General features: G+C 44.3%; 1 protein-coding gene across 1 annotated transcript in view; it reads left to right on the forward strand.

The window, feature by feature from the left end:
- Positions 1-18,879, forward strand: part of api5 (apoptosis inhibitor 5) — a 46,900-nt gene that overhangs the window by 15,846 nt on the left and 12,175 nt on the right. The window contains exons 4-9 of the mRNA XM_072466617.1: positions 692-757; positions 1,550-1,701; positions 5,782-5,988; positions 9,416-9,520; positions 15,189-15,278; positions 16,798-16,979. Coding sequence (XP_072322718.1) covers positions 692-757; positions 1,550-1,701; positions 5,782-5,988; positions 9,416-9,520; positions 15,189-15,278; positions 16,798-16,979 — 802 coding nt within the window. The remainder of the gene's footprint in view (positions 1-691; positions 758-1,549; positions 1,702-5,781; positions 5,989-9,415; positions 9,521-15,188; positions 15,279-16,797; positions 16,980-18,879) is intronic.

The following is an 18,879-nucleotide window of genomic DNA, read 5'->3' on the forward strand; positions in this document are numbered from 1 at the left end:
GCATTACAAGCCAGCTGTTTAGCTCACTGTGCAAAACCAGCCCCAATAATAAAGGAAAGGGAAAATAAGGGAATCAACAGGAAGGACCCTTACACCACATAGAATGCATACCAAGGAACTATTATCCCCCATCATTTAGTTTAATTCAAAATAGGGCACAATGCCTGGACGTGTTTCTTTTGACTTCCCCCTTCTTAATGTTTTGCATTGCTTGTGCCTTAAACTCCAGTTCAACAACTTGGAGCTGAATTTCGTTGAGGTGCAGACACTTTTAGTTGTGTTGTTCTGGGGTTGCCATATGTTTATCTGCGAACATACTCCCACCACCTCTCCTTGTGCTGTGACTCCATTTTGTGTTTTTCCTGCCAAGTCCTTACAGATAGTTCTTTCCTACTGCTTTGCTCTCGGCCTCAGCCTTTTCCCTCGTCAGTGCAGTGTCCTGATAATTTCATACACGCAGCCTTTCATGGGCCCTCATGACCTGACCGCTTAGTATTCTGAAGAACATGGTTAATTATTGTGTTGCATGGACTCAATTCTAATCTAGGATTTAAAAATCTGCAACAATTAAGGTTGTTGGATTAAGCTCCCTGCAACGTAATTTTATCAGAACATATTAAAGCTAAATGTAACTGATAAATCTTGTAATTCAGAAAGAAAATTAATTTTAAAATTCCCACTTTTTTTCCAGATGATAGTGCAGAGTTCAACTTGGTTAATAATGCATTAGTGTGTATATTCAAGATTGATGCAAAAGGTAACTTATTATTCATCTTATTATTGTGAATATTTTGTCACAAGTAAGCATGTTATTTGGATAAACTTACCATGATAGAAGTGTGAAAAATAGATGGCTATTCTGAAGCAAACTTGTCCAGATCAGTTGTAAAAAATTAATATTAATTTTGTGTTACTAATCATTTGAAACACTAACTGCTACACATGTGGTATGTTTTCCGAAGGCAAACAAAATAGAAAAACTCGTGTGTTAATGTTTTATTTTAGTTAGTCATAATGAGTACATTTAGAGGAATATCTATGCATATTTTATTTCATCTGGAAGGTAAAGACCAGCAAATTATCAACTCTCAATAAGATGTAGAGTGGGAGACAAAAGAGAAATACGGGGCATGGGGAAAAATCTCTGGGGAAATTGGCATGATGGAGGAAAACAAGCAAAATCCAACTGTAGTTTTTAAAAATTGACATGACTAATGGCTAATAACACTTGAGAAGCTTAACGTTTGAAAGGTGCGGGGAAGAGATAGATTAAGAATATAAATCACTTTAGTTAGGCAGAAACAAGTTGTGACTGTTGGCATAAGTTGACTTGTAAGTGTAATATTGACGTGCACATTTGGGTCATTGTACTCCTAGCAAAAGCCCGATAAGTAGAGAGGGTGCATTTTGAAATGCCAGGTGTGTGAGTGTGCTTTTAAATCGTGCAGTCATCATGGACCAACATTCTTCCTCTTCTGCAAATCTTGATTCTGTATGTGCACGCTAAGTTTAACATAGTTTCATTCTTAATTTTCCTCTTTACCAAAAGGAACATTAGGTGGTCTTTTCACACAAATAATACAAGGGGAGGACATTGTGCGAGAGCGCGCCATTAAGTTCCTTTCCACAAAACTGAAAGTACTACCTGAGGAAGTAATGTCCAAAGAGGTAGAAGAATACATCTTTGTGGAGTCTAAGAAGGTAAATCAAGTAGCATTTATAAATTGCTGTTGGGAAAATTCTAACCTTTTTTTATATTTAAAAGACTGGCTTAAGTACTGTATGTAATTCGTCCCTGGTGGATGGTAAAGATCCCACAGCACTCTTCAAAGAAGACCAAAGCGAGACGGGTATAATATTTCTGTGAATGGTTTTACGGTTCTGGTTGAAGTTAAGTTACCTGGATAATGCAGCTGTTGACTTTACAACAGAATAGATACCAGAAAATAATGTGTGTTGAAGCCACTGTGCTTGTGTTCCTGGATGGCAGAAAATACCCTTGTTGTCTTTGCAGGGCTGTTCAATAACATTATTGAGCTAAATTGTGAGCTGGATTATCTGGTGTTAAAAATTACAAGCTTCCATCTTTAGAGAGTCAACACTTCGAAGTCAGTCACTTGCGTGCTCCAATAGAAGGCACAGTATAATTAGAATTTTATGGATCCAGGCACAGGCATTGTTATGAAGGGAGGGGATAGTATAGAACATTGAGAGCTGAATATGAAAAAATATGAACATATTGATTTAGTTTGTAACCGGCAACCACTGGTTTGAGTTCTAGTCACCATTTGTTTAAATTTTGTGCTACCTAATTACTTTTCACAGGATGTCGCCCTCACTAGTTGCCCTCGAGAAGGTAATGGTAGTGAGTTATGTTCTTCAACTGCTGCAGTCTGTTTGGGTGCAGATGCCCCCGCAGCCCTGTTAAGTTGGGAGTTCCAGAATTTTGATCCAGCACAACGAAAGAGTAGTGATGTATTTCCAAGTTAGGGAGCTATGGCAATTCCCATGCATCCACTGTCCTTATGCTTTTAGCTGATAAAGTTTGTTAGTTGCTGTTGAAGGAGCCTTGCTGAATTGTGGTTGCGCATCTAGTAGCTGGTACATACTTGGCCTCCTTGCATCAGTGATTTGGGGGGGGGGGGGGAATATTTGAGGTTGCCAGTGTTGGCACCACGAAGCAGGCTGTCTCGTCCTGGATAAGTGAGTCTTGAGTCTTGTTGGAGCTGCACTCATCCAGCAAAGTGGGGAGTGTTGTTAATGTGCTTTGTGCCTTGTTAATGATATGTTTTGTTCACTACAGAATACCTAGCCTCTGACCTGCTCTTGTAGCTGTTAAGAGCACAGCTGATGTTAAACACTAGGGTATTCCAACACCCAGAAGGGAACTTTGGGATGCCTGCTTTTAACTGTATTTTGCAATTTGGTATAATGTGAGGAAAGATGTGAACACACAAACTAAAAATACACTTAACTACATTAATGGCTGCCACAATATCATTAAAATTACCCAGTCCCAAGTCCCTCTATTTTCCTAGCCTTGGAGCTAAACCTCCCCAAACAATATCCCACTGGGCTTAAAGCCATAAGCAAAATCCATCAATAGTTCCTTATAGTGTTGCTTCCGATTTGGGGTAGAGTCAACTGGCCTCTCAAAACAGGCTTTCTCCAGGCACAGCTTGTTGGGAGTGGACACAACTTCCTGCTGTGTGGGCTGCTGTCGCAAACAGCTCCCTTGCATAGTATGAACTTGGCCCTGATATATTGTTCCCAAAAGACCAAATGCTGGAAAATGTCAACAGGTATGGCAGTATCTGCAAGCAAAGAAAAGAGCTAACGTTTCGAGTCCAGAAGACCCTTTGCCAAAGCTCAATATATTGTTTTTCCTTTTGACTTTCCCTTATCTGAACTAACCGTCTCAGAAGTCTCCCTAAATGGCTTTTATTGCATGAACTCACCTTTTAGAATGTAACAGTGAAATTCACCCCCATCTTCTCTTTCGAAAGTTTACGACTTTTATTTTAACTTTTGACAACACTCCGTGTTCCATTGTTACCAACTTGCCTTCGGTAGACTTTTAAAAAACATTAATTTAGATTACCCAATTCATTGTTTCCAATTAAGGGGCAATTTAGCGTGGCCAACCCACCTACCCTGCACATCTTTTGGGTTGAGTATGCGAAACCCACGCAAACACGGGGGGAATGTGCAAACTCCACACGGACAGTGACACAGAGCCGGGATCGACCCTGGGATCTCGGCGCCGTGAGGCAGCTGTGCTAACCACTGCACCACCGTGCTGCCCTGGGTAGACATTTGTTGACAGTGTTACCTCGGCTAATCAGCACATCAAAGCCCTAGTTCCATCCACCCAGCCAATCATCTTTTTTCCAATTTCCATTTAAAAATATAACGTGTTTTTCCTTTGGACATATTTGACAATGATAGCCCGATTTTGTGCATTTGAGTCCAGCTGCCTCTTGCTCTTCCAACTGATGTATTTGGGGAAAATGCTGTCTAAAAATTAGCCATTGTAATGGTTGAGTCAGAATTGCACTGAGATCTGATCACAAAGATTGGGAAATTCCTCTCATCTGATCCCATTTTGTTGCCTAACTGTAGCCTTAACTCCATTTGAAACGAAATGAAATGAAAATCGCTTATTGTCACAAGTGGGCTTCAAATGAAGGTACTGTGAGAAGCCCCTAGTCACCACATTCCGGCGCCTGTTCGGGGAGGCCGGTATGGTAATTGAACCGTGCTGCTGGCCTGGCCTTGGTCTGCTTTAAAAGCGAGCGATTTAGCCCTGTGCTAAACCAGCCCCTATTTTTGCATGTAAACAGATTTTCTGTCGCACTTCTGGGAAAGCTATGACTGCAGCGGGAACTATTCTGCGAAGTTCCTAGTCCAGAATTCTAGTTGTGCAAATACAAATGCAAAAATAAGGAAAATGCTGGAAATCTGAAAGTAAAACATAAAATTGGAACTGGAAATACTCAGCGGGTCAGGCAGCACCTGGGGAGGGAGAAACTGAATTAATGTTCGGGTCGATAACCTTGAGTCGTAACTCATTCTAGTTGCTGAATTTCACGGACTGTAAAATACACTGACCTGGGTGGGGAGGGTTATAGACGACAAGGTGGAAAGTGCCATTACAGCCACAATCCGATCAGCCATGATTGAATGGCGGAGCAGACTCGATGGGCCGAGTGCCTAATTCTGCTCCTATGTCTTATGATAGTTTTATGGAATGACAGAGCCGACATGATGGGCTGAATGGCCTGCATCTTGCTCCTATTTCAGGTCTCAACTGAACAAGTTTGGCACTTTGTAGAAGGCATGAGATGACCCAAAATAAATTATATTCCACTGCTTCAGTTTAGCTTGAGATGCAGTATAATCTCAACTGGTGTGATGCGAAGCGTATTTAAGTTTCTAATATTGGGAGAAATCAATGGTGGCATTTTATTTTCCAACAATAGAAATGCTACAGCAAATGCCACTGAGAATAGAGCAGTGAGTGTACTTCGGTACCCATTTGCAGAACTCAACTTGGAACGGAATCGCAGCATTCTGTTTTTTGTTAGTATAAATGGAGTAGTGAAAGATCATTTGTTCCATGAAACCTGATGTGCACTGTGTGAACTGGCAGTGCGAAGGTGTTCAGCTAGCTCAAACCAAAAATGCCCAAGTGGTTGAATACTGAAAACGTTTAGTATTGACCATATACGTTTTACAAATTACTGCAGCTTTGATTTTGAAACACACTCTCAGAAAGAAAATCAGACCGAAGTATGCTTTTGATTCACTACTTTAGAAACAAAAACAAAGTAACTTTATTCAAGTTGTTGGGTTTTCAATTTTTATTTTGGACCATATAAAAACTCAAAAAAAGGGCAGCACGGTGGCGCAGTGGATTAGCCCTGTTGCCTCATGGCGCCGTGGTCCCAGGTTCGATCCCGGCTCTGGGTTACTGTCGGTGTGGAATTTGCACATTCTCTGTGTTTGCATGGGTTTCGCCCCCACAACTCAAAAGATGTGCACGCTAGGTGCATTGGCCATGCTAAATTGCCCCTTAATTGGAAAAAATAAATTGGGTACTCTAAATTTAAAAGAAAAACTCAAAAAAGGACTTGGATCAAATCTAGGAAATCAAAATTCTAAATCTACAATTTTGAACCAGTCTGGCCCCTCTCCCAAAGTTTTTACTGCAGAAATGTAGTTTGTAAGGAGCAGCATTTATTCCATATATATATATATGTGCATTTATTTTTATTTCAGGTACTGGATGATGTGACAGGAGAGGAGTTTGTATTGTTCATGAAGGTTCTGTCTAGCCTGAAGAACCTTCAGACAGTCAGTGGTCGGCAACAGCTGGTCGAGTTGGTGGCTGAACAAGCAGATTTGGAGCAGGTATTCAATCCTGCAGATCCCGATTCTGTTGACAGACTACTACAGTGCACAAGACAGGCAGTTCCACTTTTCTCGGTAAGGCTAAATTTAATTTCAACGTATTTCATCATTTCTGACCCAAGTTAATTACTGTCTTGCCCTCAGAAGTGTGACTACTCCCTTAGCCGTGCAATTGGAAGAAGCCTACAAATTTACAGTTGGATTTTCACCATCTTGAGCAATAAAGTGACATCTTTGAATCTGTTATTTCAGATAGACAAGAGCCTATCTATCTCTGTCTTAAAGTCACTCCATGATAATGAATGGCTGTTTGAAGGCGGACAGATCCTTAGTTCTCTTTTTTTTAAAGAAATGGGTCTTGTATAGCTAATGTAGATTTTAATAATCTTATAATTTGATTCACGGTTCATGTGACCTGGTGCTTCAGTAGTTAAAGTTTAATCGTGTTCATCAGCTGCTTTAAAATGTCGATTTGAATATTTCATACTGCTCATGAAGTGCTCGGGATAGTGACGATGATTGTGAAATGTCGGATTTAGTTTAGAGCATCCCTTTAGGGCTTATTTGATAAGCCAGACATTCAAGTAGGGAGAGGCCAAGTTGTTAAAAGGAGCATTGAACAGGATAGGGATGAACTGTAATGGGAATGAGTTTGGAACCTACTATGGGATTGCGGGAGCGGGGTGGGGGGGGGTGATGGACTTGGTATTTGGGGGGGTTTGAAGCTCAACAGGACAGCAACAATGGGAAATGTTAGGTTTGCATAGAAAATAGGATCAGGTGTCTGCCATTCGAGCCTGATCTGCCATTCATTATCACTGAGTTTCTTTCAACAGAGATAGATAGGTTCTTGATGAATAAGGGGGTCAGGGGATATGGAGAGAAGGCAGAAGAATGGGGATGAGAAAAATATCAGCCATGATTGAATGGCAGAGCAGACGTGATGGGATGAGTGGCTTAATTCTGCTCCTATGTCTTACAGTCTTATGGTAATGGCTCATCATCCAACTCAATAGCATGTTCCCACTCTTTCTTTCCCCCCCTCCCATATCCTTTGATCCTTTTCGTCCCAAGAGCTATATCTAAATTCTTCTTGAAAACATACAATGTTTTGGTCTCAACTACTATCTGTGGTAGCGAATTCCACAGGCTCACCATTCTGAGTGAACAGATTTCTCCTCAACTCAGTCCAAAATGGTCTACCCCGTATCCTGAGACTGTGACCCCCAGTTCTGGATTCCCCCACCATCGGGAACATCCTTCCTGCATCTACCCTGTCTCGTCCTGTTAGAATTTTATATGTTTCTATGAGATTCCCCTTCAATCTTCTGAAATCCAGTGAAAATAATCTTAACCGATTCAACCACTCCTTATTTGTCAGTCATGCAATCCCAGGAATTAGTGTAGTAAACTAGCGCTGTACTCCCTCTCCATAGCAAGAACGTCTTTCCTCAGATGAGGAGACCAAAACTGCATGCCATATTCCAGATAGAGAACCGAGTGGAGTGGTGTAACGACAACAATCTCCCTCAATGTCAGCAAAACTAAAGAGCTGGTCATTGACTTTAGGAAGCAAAGTATCGTACACGCCCCTGTCTGAATCAATGGTGCTGAGGTGGAGATGGTTGACAGCTTCAAATTCCTAGGTGTGCACATCACCAACAATCTGCCCTGGTCCACCCACGTCAACGCTACCACCAAGAAAGCACAACAGCGCCTATACGTCCTCAGGAAACTAAGGAAATTCGACATGCCCACATTGACTCTTACCAATTTTTACAGATGCACCATAGAAAGCATCCTATCTGGCTGCATCACAGCCTGGTATGGCAACTGCTCGGCCCAAGACCGTAAGAAACTACAGAGAGTCATGAGCCCAGCCCAGTTCATCACGCGAACTCACCTCCCATCGATGGACTCTTGTCTAATCCTCCCGCTTCCTTGGGAAAGCAGGCAGCATAATCATAGACCCCTCCCACCCGGCTTACTCACTCTTCCAACTTATTCCATCAGGCAGGAGATACAAAAATCTGAGAACACGCACAAACAGGTTCAAAAACAGCTTCTTCCCTGCTGTTACCAGACTCCTGAATGACTCTCTTATGGATTGATCTGATCTCTTCACACATCTTCTCTACTGAGTAGTACAGCACTCCGCATGCTTCACCCAATGCCTGTGCATTTGCGTTGTGTATTTATGTATGTCCTATTATATGAAATGAAATGAAAATCGCTTATTGCCATAAGTAGGCTTCAATGAAGTTACTGTGAAAAGTCCCTAGTCGGCACATTCCGGCGCCTGTTCGGGGAGGCTGGTACGGGAATTGAACTGTGCTGCTGGCCTGCTTGGTCTGCTTTAAAAGCCATCGATTTAGCCCAGTGTGCAAAACCATGTATGGAATTATCTGTCTGGACTGTACGGGAACAGTACCTTTCACTGTACCTCGGTACACGTGACAAAACAAATCCAATCCTTGCTCCTGTACTGTAATCCAATCGTTCTGAAGGGCAACATATAATTTGCCGCCTTTATTGCCTGCTGCACCTGCATGCTTACCGTCAGTGAATGGAGTACAAGGACACCCAAGTCTCGTTGCACTTTCTCATCTCTCAATTTATAGCCATTCAGATAAGAATCTGCCGCCTTGTTTTTGCTATCAAAGTGGATAACCTCACAGTTATCAGCATGATACTGCATCTGCCATGCATTTGCCCACTCACTCAGCATGACCAAATCACACTAAAGCATCTCTGCATCCTCCCACCCAGCTTTTTGTCATCTGAAAATCTAAATAATTAATATATATTGTGAATAGCTGGAGTCCGAGCTCTGATCCTTGCGGTACTTCACTCATCACTGCCTGACATTCAAAAAAAGACACTTTGCCTTATACACTTTGATTCCTGTCTGCCAATCTATGTTCTATCCATCGCAATACACTACCCCCAATTCATGCGCTTTACCTATGGGGGACTTGGAATAAAGCCTTCTGAAAGTCCAAGTAAACCACATCCTCTGGTTCCCCCTCATTAATTCTACTAGTTACATACTTGAAGAAATTTTAGCCTGAGCAGTAGCCAGGTCGGGGCAATGGATTTCAGACTATAATGTCAAATCTCTTTCAAACTGAATGGAACACATGTGGTCAGGTCTTAATTGGAGAAGGTTCTAGCTAATCCACAACCTAATGTTGACTAAAAACACAGACAGTGGCACTTATGGAGTTAAAGATTGGTGGTTGAAAGACAAATCTGAGTATTGTCTGTACACATATAGAAGATGATCAAATATTTATGGCTGGCAGATGTTTTGCCTGAATGCTGAGAGAGTTTGAGTGTAATGAAAGCAATAAGAACAACAGTGGAACTGCCTTTCTGAATCAATCCACCACTCTGAGGGAGTTACAGGTGTTGGACTTTTGATTGATGAAAAACTTTGGCGAGAAGTGATCATTTTTACCTGTGCCGTGTACGTTCAGTTTTATTTGTGCTTACTTTTCAGAAAAATGTCCATTCAACTAGGTTTGTCACCTACTTTTGCGAGCAAGTGCTACCTAACCTAAGCTCCCTCACTAGTCCAGTGGAAGGACTTGACATACAATTGGAGGTAAAGGGTAGACCAGCTTGATTTATTGTTTTTGCAAAATAAGTAGCTTTGATAATTAGATTTGTTCAAAATACAAGGTTCCCGGTCAAATTTTTGTTATATTTGTTAAGGACTAAATTGCCTTTAAATATGCTATCGGTGTATTTAATGTAAAAATCAGTTAGGTATAGCAATACCCTATTTTAAGTAGTCCCAAAAGAACAAAAGAATAGTTTTATTACTAAGTCGTTAAAAAAAATACTACCTTGAGGACTTCCGGTTGCGGCTATGCCTCCTAGGTAGGTCGCACGTTCGGCAGCTCCCGCCGGGAACAGACTTTTGGGCTCTTCAGAGGGGCCCCAACGGCAATTGTTCGTCGGCTTCCAGTGTGGGAAGGTGACAGCAAGGTCCCCCCGACATTATATGGATTGGACCAGGAGTGGAGCGGCTAAAAAAGTGATCCTGGTGCAGCGAAAAGTGCGAGGGAGGAAAAGCAAGATGGCGGCGGGTGGAGACCAAGCAGCGTGGTCGCAGGAGCAGCAGGAGTTTCTTAAACGCTGCTTTGAGTAGCTGAAGACAGAAATGCTGGCGCCAATGAAGGCGGAGATTGAGAAGCTTGTGGAGACCCAGAAGGCCCAAGGGGCGGCGATCCGGGAGGTGCAGCAAAAAGCCTCGGAGAACGAGGACGAGATCTTGGGCCTGGCGATGAAGGTGGAGGCGCACGAGGCGCTGCACAAGAGGTGGGCGGAAAAATTCGAGGACCTGGAGAATAGGTCGAGGAGGAAAAATCTTCGGATTCTGGGTCCCCCTGAAGGAGTGGAGGGGCCCGATGCCGGGGCATATATGAGCACGATGCTCAATTCGCTGATGGGCGCGGGAGCTTTCCCGAGGCCCCTGGAGCTGGATGGGGCTCATCGGGTCCTGGCAAGGAGACCCAAAGCCAATGAGCCGCCAAGGGCTGCAGTGGTGAGGTTCCACCGCTTTGTGGACAGAGTGTGTGTCCTGAGATGGGCCAAAAAAGAGCAGAGCAGCAGGTGGGAGAACAAGGAGATCAGAATTTATCAAGACTGGAGTGCGGAGGTGGCTAAGAAGAGGGCTGGTTTCAACCGGGCTAAGGCAGTGCTCCATCGGAAGGGGGTGACGTTCGGGATGCTGCAGCCAGCGTGATTGTGGGTCACGTTCCAAGATCGGCACCACTATTTTGAAATGCCTGATGAGGCATGGAACTTTATACAGACTGAAAAGATGGACTCAAATTGAGGGTTTGTCGTGGGGGGATGGTTACTGTGTTTACTACGTTTGGGGAATGTTCTTTTTGTTTGAGTGCTGGGTGGGGATGGGTGAATGGATTTGATGTGGGGGCTGTGGGAGAGTGTGGGCGTCGGAGGGACCCTACGGAGGAAGAGGGGGGGTGGAGGCCCGGGGATGGGGAGTTGGGGTAAGGCCGCAAAAAGGAGCTGCGCCAGAGGGGGCGGGGCCGGCTCAGGAAAGCATGGGCTTTTTTTCCCGTGTTAGGGAAGGATGGGGAAGGGCGGGGCTGGAGAGGAGTGCACACTGACTGCCAAGGGGTGGGGGGTTCTCACACTGGGGGGTCGATGGAATGGCGGGAGAGGCCGGGGTCAGCAGGTGTCAGCTGACTTACGGGAGTGTCATGGGGGGAGCAAAATGGCTAGATGAGGATCTGGCGGGGGGGGCGGCTGGGTTGCTGCTGCATTGGCCAAAAAGGAGCTGGAAGTAGGAGAGGTAGTCGGGGCGGGGGCTCGCCGCCTGGGGGACTGGAGGATGCGGGAGGTACGGGCACGTGGCGGGCCTAGAAAAGGAGATGGCTAGTTGGGGGGGGGGGGGCACACGAGTAGCCGCCCTGCCCGATCCGGCTGATAACTTGGAATGTGAGAGGCCTGAACGGGCCGGTCAAAAGGGCCCGGGTTTTCGTGCACTTAAAGGGACTGAAGGCAGACGTGGTTATGCTCCAGGGGACACATCTGAAGGTGGCAGATCAGGTTAGGCTGAGAAAGGGATGGGTAGGGCAGATCTTTCATTCAGGGCTGGATGCGCAGAACAGAGGGGTTGCAATACTGTTGTGGAAGCGGATGTCGTTCGACGCACTGAATATTGTAGTGGATAATGGAGGTCGATATGTGATGGTGGGTGGTAGGTTGCAAGGGGTGCGGGTGGTACTGGTGAACGTACATGTCCCGAATTGGGATGATGCTGGATTTATGAAATGCATGCTGGGTAGTATTCCGGATCTGGAGGTAGGAAGCTTGATAATGGGGGGGGGGGAGGGGGGGGGAGGCGGGGGGGAAGACTTCAACACGGTGCTGGACCCAGCACTGGACCGTCCTAGGTCCAGGGCAGGTAAGAGGCCGGCTGCGGCAAAGATGCTCAGGGGGTTTATGGACCAGGTGGGGGGAGTGAATCCATGGAGGTTTGCCAGGCCGCTGGCCAGGTAATTTTCCTTCTTTTCCCACGTTCATAGAGCCTACTCCCGGATAGATTTTTTTCATTTTGAGTAGGGCACTAATCCCGAAAGTGAAGGGAACGGAATAGTCGGCCATAGCCATCTCGGACCATGCCCCGCATTGGGTGGAGCTGGAGTTGGGGGAGGAGAGGGGCGCCTCGATGTGGGAGAATCATCGGTTCATCCCGGGAAGGATGGATGTGGGGTTTCGGAGCTGGCATCGGGCAGGGATTAGAAGAAGGGGGGACCTGTTCATCGATGGGACGTTTGCGAGCCTAGGGGCCCTGGAGGAGAGGTTTGGGCTACCCCCGGGAAAGGCTTTCAGGTACATGCAAGTGAGGGCGTTTGTGAGGCGGCAGGTGAGGGAAATCCCGCTGCTTCCGGCATGTGGGATTCAGGACAGGGTGATTTTGAGTGTATGGGTTGGAGAATGCAAGGTTTCGGCGATTTACCAGGAGCTGAAGGAAGAGGAGGAGACCTCGGTGGAGGAGTTAAAGGGCAAGTGGGAGGAGAAGCTTGGAGAGGAGATAGATGAGGGTCTGTGGGCTGATGCCCCGAGTAGGGTTAATTCTTCCTCCTCTTGCGCCAGGCTCAATCTAATACAGTTCAAAGTTACTCACAGAGCGCATATGACAGGGGCGAGGTTGAGTAGATTCTTTGGGGTGGAGGACAGATGTGGGAGGTGCTCGGGGAGCCCAGCAAATCACGTCCATATGTTCTAGTTGTGCCCGGCACTGGATGGGTTTTGGAGGGATTTTGCGAGGACTATGTCCAAGGTGGTGAATGCCCGGGTCAAGCCGAGCTGGGGATTGGCATTATTTGGGGTATCGGACGAGCCGAGAGTGCAGGAGGCAAAAGAGGCCGGTATTCAGGCCTTTGCGTCCCTGGTAGCCCGGCGGAGGATTTTGCTACCATGGAAAGATGTGAAGCCCCCTCGTGTGGAAGCTTGGATCAATGACATGGCAGGGTTCATCAAGCTGGAGAGGATAAAGTTTGCCTTGCGAGGGTCTGTGCAGGGGTTCCTAAGGCGGTGGCAACCGTTCCTAGACTATCTCGCGGAGTATTAGGAGGAGGTCAGCAGCCCGGGGGGGGGGGGGGGGTTGGGGTGGCATTTGGGTGAAGGTGTTCCCTATTTGTGTTTTTAAATGTTATAAGGGGGGTTATTGTATATGGGGGAAATCCAATGTATAATTTCTGATTGTTGTGTTCTTGTTTCTTTCTTTTTGTTGGGAGGGGGGGGGGGCTTTGTTGAAAATTTGTTGTAAAATTTGAATAAATATATATATATTTTTTTAAATACTACCTTATATTTGTTCTCTTTATAAATTTAGAGCATCCAATTCTTTTTTCCAATTAAGGCGCAATTCAGCATGGCCAATTCACCTAACCTGCGCATCTTTTTTGGTTGTGGGGGTAAGATCCACGCAGACACTGGGCGAACGTGCAAATTCCAATGTCCCGGGGTTGGGATTGAACCCGGATCCTAGGTGCCCTGAGGAAGCAGTGCTAACCACTGTGCCACCCTACCCTGTATTTGTTTTAAGTTGTACCTATCCTGTTATGAAGTAGTTGGGAACTGCGTGAAATGTTTTTAATTACTGTGCATCGGTACCAGCTGGGAAGAAGAGGGCCGTAGCTGAGATGATGTCCAATAACGGGACACGCGAAGGGGGAGGTGGAATTAACACACAACTTGGTCATTTTAAGGGGTGGTGCAAATTAACATGAAAGTACAGGGAAAATCTCTGAAAATATCTTGGGAATGTATTTTGTAGCTTATGTTCAGAGTAATCAGGAAAAACAAAATGGATTAGTTTGGATTGGATTTGTTTATTGTCACATGTACCGAGGCACAGCAAAATGTATTTTCTGCGAGCAGCTCAACAGATCATTAAGTACATGGGAAGAAAAGGGAAGAAAAGAAAATACATAATAGGGCAACACAAGGTATACAATGTAACTACATAAGCACCGGCATCGGATGAAGCATACAGGGTGTAGTGTTAATGAGATCAGTCCATAAGGGGGTCATTTAGGAGTCTGATAACAGCGGGGAAGAAGCTGTTTTTGAGTCTGTTCGTGCGTGTTCTCAGACTTCTGTATCTCCTGCCCGATGGAAGAAGTTGGAAGAGTGAGTAAGCCGGGTAGGAGGGGTCTTTGATTATGCTGCCCGCTTTCCCAAGGCAGCGGGAGGTGTAGATGGAGTCATTGGCTGGGAGGCAGGTTCATGTGATGGACTGGGCGGTGTTCCCGACTCTCGGGCGTTTCTTGTGGTCCTGGGCCGAGCAGTTGCCATACCAGGCTGTGATGCAGCCAGATAGGTTGCTTTCTATGGTGCATCTGTAAAAGTTGCTACGGGTAATGTGGACATGCCGAATTTCCTTAGTTTCCTGAGGAAGTATAGGCGCTGTTGTGCTTTTTTGGTGGTAGCGTTGACATGGGTGGACCAGGACAGATTTTTGGAGATGTGCACCCCTAGGAATTTGTAATGTGTTCTCCTTAGGTTTTTTTTAACCACGTCACTGGGAATGTCGAAGTTTTATTTACATTGTGCTTTGGTCATGTCATTTTTTAATATCATATTAGGTCTGGATATCTTGGATTGACAATGCATCTACTGATGTTGCATACCCATCATTGGGAAAATTTGCTTCAGTATAAGAAGTTTCAATTTAAGTTGCGGTTGTCAGGAACATATCTACCACTTAAAATGGGGAATTCTTGTATTTGTTTAATTGCTTTTAAATCAGTGTGATTTTCTAGCTGCATCATTGTTTGATGTGCATCAGGTGCTTAAGTACGTGATTCCAAATTGACCCCATAAACCCTGGGTGCCTTAATTTGAGTAGTAGCTGAGATAAAAATGCTTTTATTTAATGAAGCAACATTTGGAAATGTCATTGGTACCAGTGGTGCACAGTGAAAATATCAAGCGTTTTTAGGATTCTGTCTCTTGTGAGCGAAGTGTCATCCTCGCTGCAAATTCCCGATTTGAGAACTACTGGGCAACGGTGAACATGTACGATTTATCACTGCTGTCTTTTAGAGTGCATCCAAGAAGATCTTTGGGTATAGTTCCTCAAAATGTTGACCTAAATTCACAGATTAGTTTCAAAGCTAGATCTACTACAAAACTCCTTGCAGCTATGATTGTTTAACTGTGCTTCAGTGTTAGCATGTTGAAATGTTTTTAATAATGCTTGAAAGTTCTATATTTTAACTTTGCAGGTTTTAAAGTTGCTGGGAGAAATGACACCTTTCTGTGGTGATATGGAAAAGTTAGAAAGTAACTTGAAACAGTTATTTGAAAAATTGCTGGTAAGCATGCAACTTCCTCTGGAATACGTAATCGCAATGTGGCTCACTTATGCATGCTAGAAGCCACACATATTCACACACACAGGGTCCCTGTCCTTTGCAGACAGAGGAAACATGTCCACACATTGTGCCTTTTTTTGACTAAACACACGCTTATGGAACAGTCATTCCCTGTTTCATTCCCCAGGGCAATGTCTTGACCAATCGAGGTCCATCTGCCCAGTTTAAATTTGAACAAAGTTAGGCAGCTAACTGTTCCATGCTACATTCTCCATGGCAACGCCTCCACAATCAAAGTCCACTTGCCAACCAATTAGCACTCATCTCATGCAGTATAAATTGTTGTTCCCCCATTACTGTTAGTAATTTCTTGTGAGCAATCCTGATGAGTACACAAGAAGCTTTAATAGCATGGTTCCTTTTTTCAGCAATACTCGAACATATAATCGTTCTGTTCGGTTACCATGTATATTTTGCAGATCACATGTTGCTGATTTTCTCCTTGGTTCAATTGCTCTATTTTATTACCTTTGCTCTCGAGTCGCCAGGTATCTTTATGATACCGCCACAAGGTTCAAGTCCGAGTGATGATCAATAACCCAATACACCGATTAGTAAGATTTAAATCAAAGCACATTTATTATACACAGTAATCGCTACTCATGCACAAATTCTACGTCTAAGCTACTTCTACAACTAACAGGTCGATACTTAACTTTGGACTGGCCCACCAGGTCAGGGGAACAAATGGCCTTTCGTTCGGGTTCTGAGCCTGCGGGATTCGAAGTTGATACGGATTGGTAGCTAGGAGCGCCTATCTCGTAGCGAGCGTTGAATTAAGACTTACGATTGTCCGTCTTCACTGCACCGGTCACGGTCAATGTTGGTTCGTGTTGCTGGGTGACCCGGGCAGGAAGAAGAGAATGAAGAGAGCGATTTGAACTTGGGGCTCAACTCTTATAGTCCCCAGGGGCTTCCTGCCTTTCGGGGCAGACCCTGTACCTGGTCCCAAGTGATTGGACTTTGTCCCAATCGCTTGGTTCGATTTTCTCCAATACTGGAGCGGTTCCCTGATCGATGGGCCGTCTTGAGGTGCTCGTTCATCTCCTTTGAGTTGGCTCCTCCTGGCGCCGAGGAGTCTGGCTTTGCTTTGTGTGTCAAAAATATTACTTATTGTTCCCGGGGATTGCTCATCAGTATGCAGATAGCTGCTACTTTGTTGTGCTAATGGCCACTGGTATCGATGTTGTCTGGTTTTTGCAGAGGTAAATGCACAGCAAACCTGCAGCCGTTGGTTTCTGTCTTGTTGGCTGACTTTCCCATCAGCCTTTGCCGTATGCCATTTTAAATCGGGCGTTGGCCACTTTAGGTGGCTACACACATTATTTGTTCTTTTCATAATTTTTACTTTGCATTGTTTCAAATAATTACAAAGTATGTGCAAATCTTACAAATGCTGATCAACAATAGCATGAAAAGCTATGTCTTAAAATTAATCTAGAATTTCTGAAAAACTTAGGAGTATATGCCATTGCCTCTGGAAGAAGCAGAAAATGGTGAAAACGCAAGCAATGAGGAGCCCAAACTACAGTTCAGTTATGTTGAATGTCTGTTATTCGGCTTTCATCAACTTGGAAAGAAGCTCCCTGATTTCCTTACAGCAAAACTCAATGCAGATCGACTGAAGGACTTCAAAATCAGGTGGGAAAATTGTTGCTCATTCACAATCTTCTATTAAAAACTGTTTCTCTTCTAATCTGTATTAGTAAACAAACTTGAAAGTGTTCCTCTTTAGTCATTGGACATTTTTTTATTTGACTGAAAGTATTTGTGCAAATCATTTTCTTAAATCTAATGAGGAAGGTAGTTCAAGTTCCAGATAGCTGATAGTAAGCATAGATGTAATTGCTGGTGATTATAACTGCATTTATCTATGTAGAGAGACTGGAGAAGCTGCGGTTGTTCTCCTTCGAGTAGATAAGAATAAGCAATTTGATACTTCAAAATTATGAAGGGTTTGATGCAGTAAATAAGGAAAACCTGACACAAAGACCAGCAGCCACAAGACACAGACTTAAGTCAGTTACCAAAAGGACCAAAGATGGCATGAGGAGGTATTTCTTCTGCAGGATGTTCGAGGCAGCTTCAACAGTAACTTGCAAAATGAAATTGTATAAATACTTGAAGAGGACAGTTTTCAGGCTATCGAGAAAGGTGGGTGAGTGGGAATTGTTAGATAGTTCCACCAAAGAGTTGGCAAATGTACATTAGGCTGGGTGCTCTCCTATGCCGTATCATTCTACGATTATAATCAGAAAGATCTGCTCCAGGGATGGCCGGTTAATTAAATGGCAGTTGACTGAGGTGTGAGGTAGGATCTGCATTTTCCGTAAATGATAAAGTTCCAGAGTGATCATGTGGGTGTTGAGGTCTAGCGAGAGGGACGGGAGCGTGCAAATTAAGTGAGCAGCGCCATGGGGTGATGGTGCTGCAGAGCAGTAGGAATTTCAAACCAGAGTGAGGACAGGCGACTGATAACAACTAACAGCAAGTTTGGTATGTCCAATCAAAAAACAGACCAGCCCCGAGAATTCGGGTTGGTAGAATTCAAAGTAGCAGCAGCACATCACCCACCGGAATTGATGCTTCAACTTGAGTTTGTGGCCTTTGATGCACTATCTCTGAAGTTTCTTCTGGTCCATTCTCTCCATCTGCATCACCATTGGTTGCTTTGGTCATTTTTGGAATTTCCTTTCTAAATCTCTACTTTTTTTTTTTAAACTTCCAAGACCCATCTGCTTGATTATGTTTTCATCCACCCCTCCTTTCATGTTCCTTGCTTCCATATTCCTTGCATCTGTCCATGAAGCACCGTGAGATAGAACAATGCAGCACAGTACAGGCCCTTCGGCCCACGATGTTGTGCCGACCATTTATCCTAATCTAAGATCAACCTAACCTTCAATTTACTGCTGCATGTACCTGTCCAAGAGTTACTTAAATGTCCCTAATGACTCTGACTCCACCACCTCTGCTGGCAGTGCATTCCACACACCCACCACTCTCTGTGTAAAGAACCTACCTCTGACATTTCCCCCATACCTTCCTCCAATCACCTTAAAATTATGTCCCTTAAAATTGAGATGATTCCTCCTGTGATGAATGTAAGAAATTGTCATATTTTATATTTTTTGCAGTAATATTATTAAAACCTGGGTTAAGATGCGTACAGACAGTATGACTGCTGAAGCTGTGATTGAGTGGTCATAAAAGTGAGGTAATCATTGATTTCCTAGAATTTACTGTGCAGAAGATTTTGCAAGTGAAGTTTTCTGCTAATAGATTTGAGAACCATTTACTTGTTTACAGATAGCGAGTTAATGGAATATTGGTTACATTTAAAGGAAGTTGTGTGTAGATGATTTGAGGGATATTGTGTTTGGTCCTGGCTAAGTCATGGGGCATCTTGTGGGAGGAGACGGTAGAATACCTTATGCTCTCTGTACAGGTAATGTAATTCTGGGGAGGAGCCAATTCTATCTGAAAAAGTGAGTTCTTCCTAGCATTTTAATCCGAGAAGAGTTTCAGTTTTGGCGCTGAA

This window comes from Scyliorhinus torazame, chromosome 10, assembly GCF_047496885.1.
Source record: "Scyliorhinus torazame isolate Kashiwa2021f chromosome 10, sScyTor2.1, whole genome shotgun sequence".
Classification (NCBI taxonomy): domain Eukaryota; kingdom Metazoa; phylum Chordata; class Chondrichthyes; order Carcharhiniformes; family Scyliorhinidae; genus Scyliorhinus; species Scyliorhinus torazame.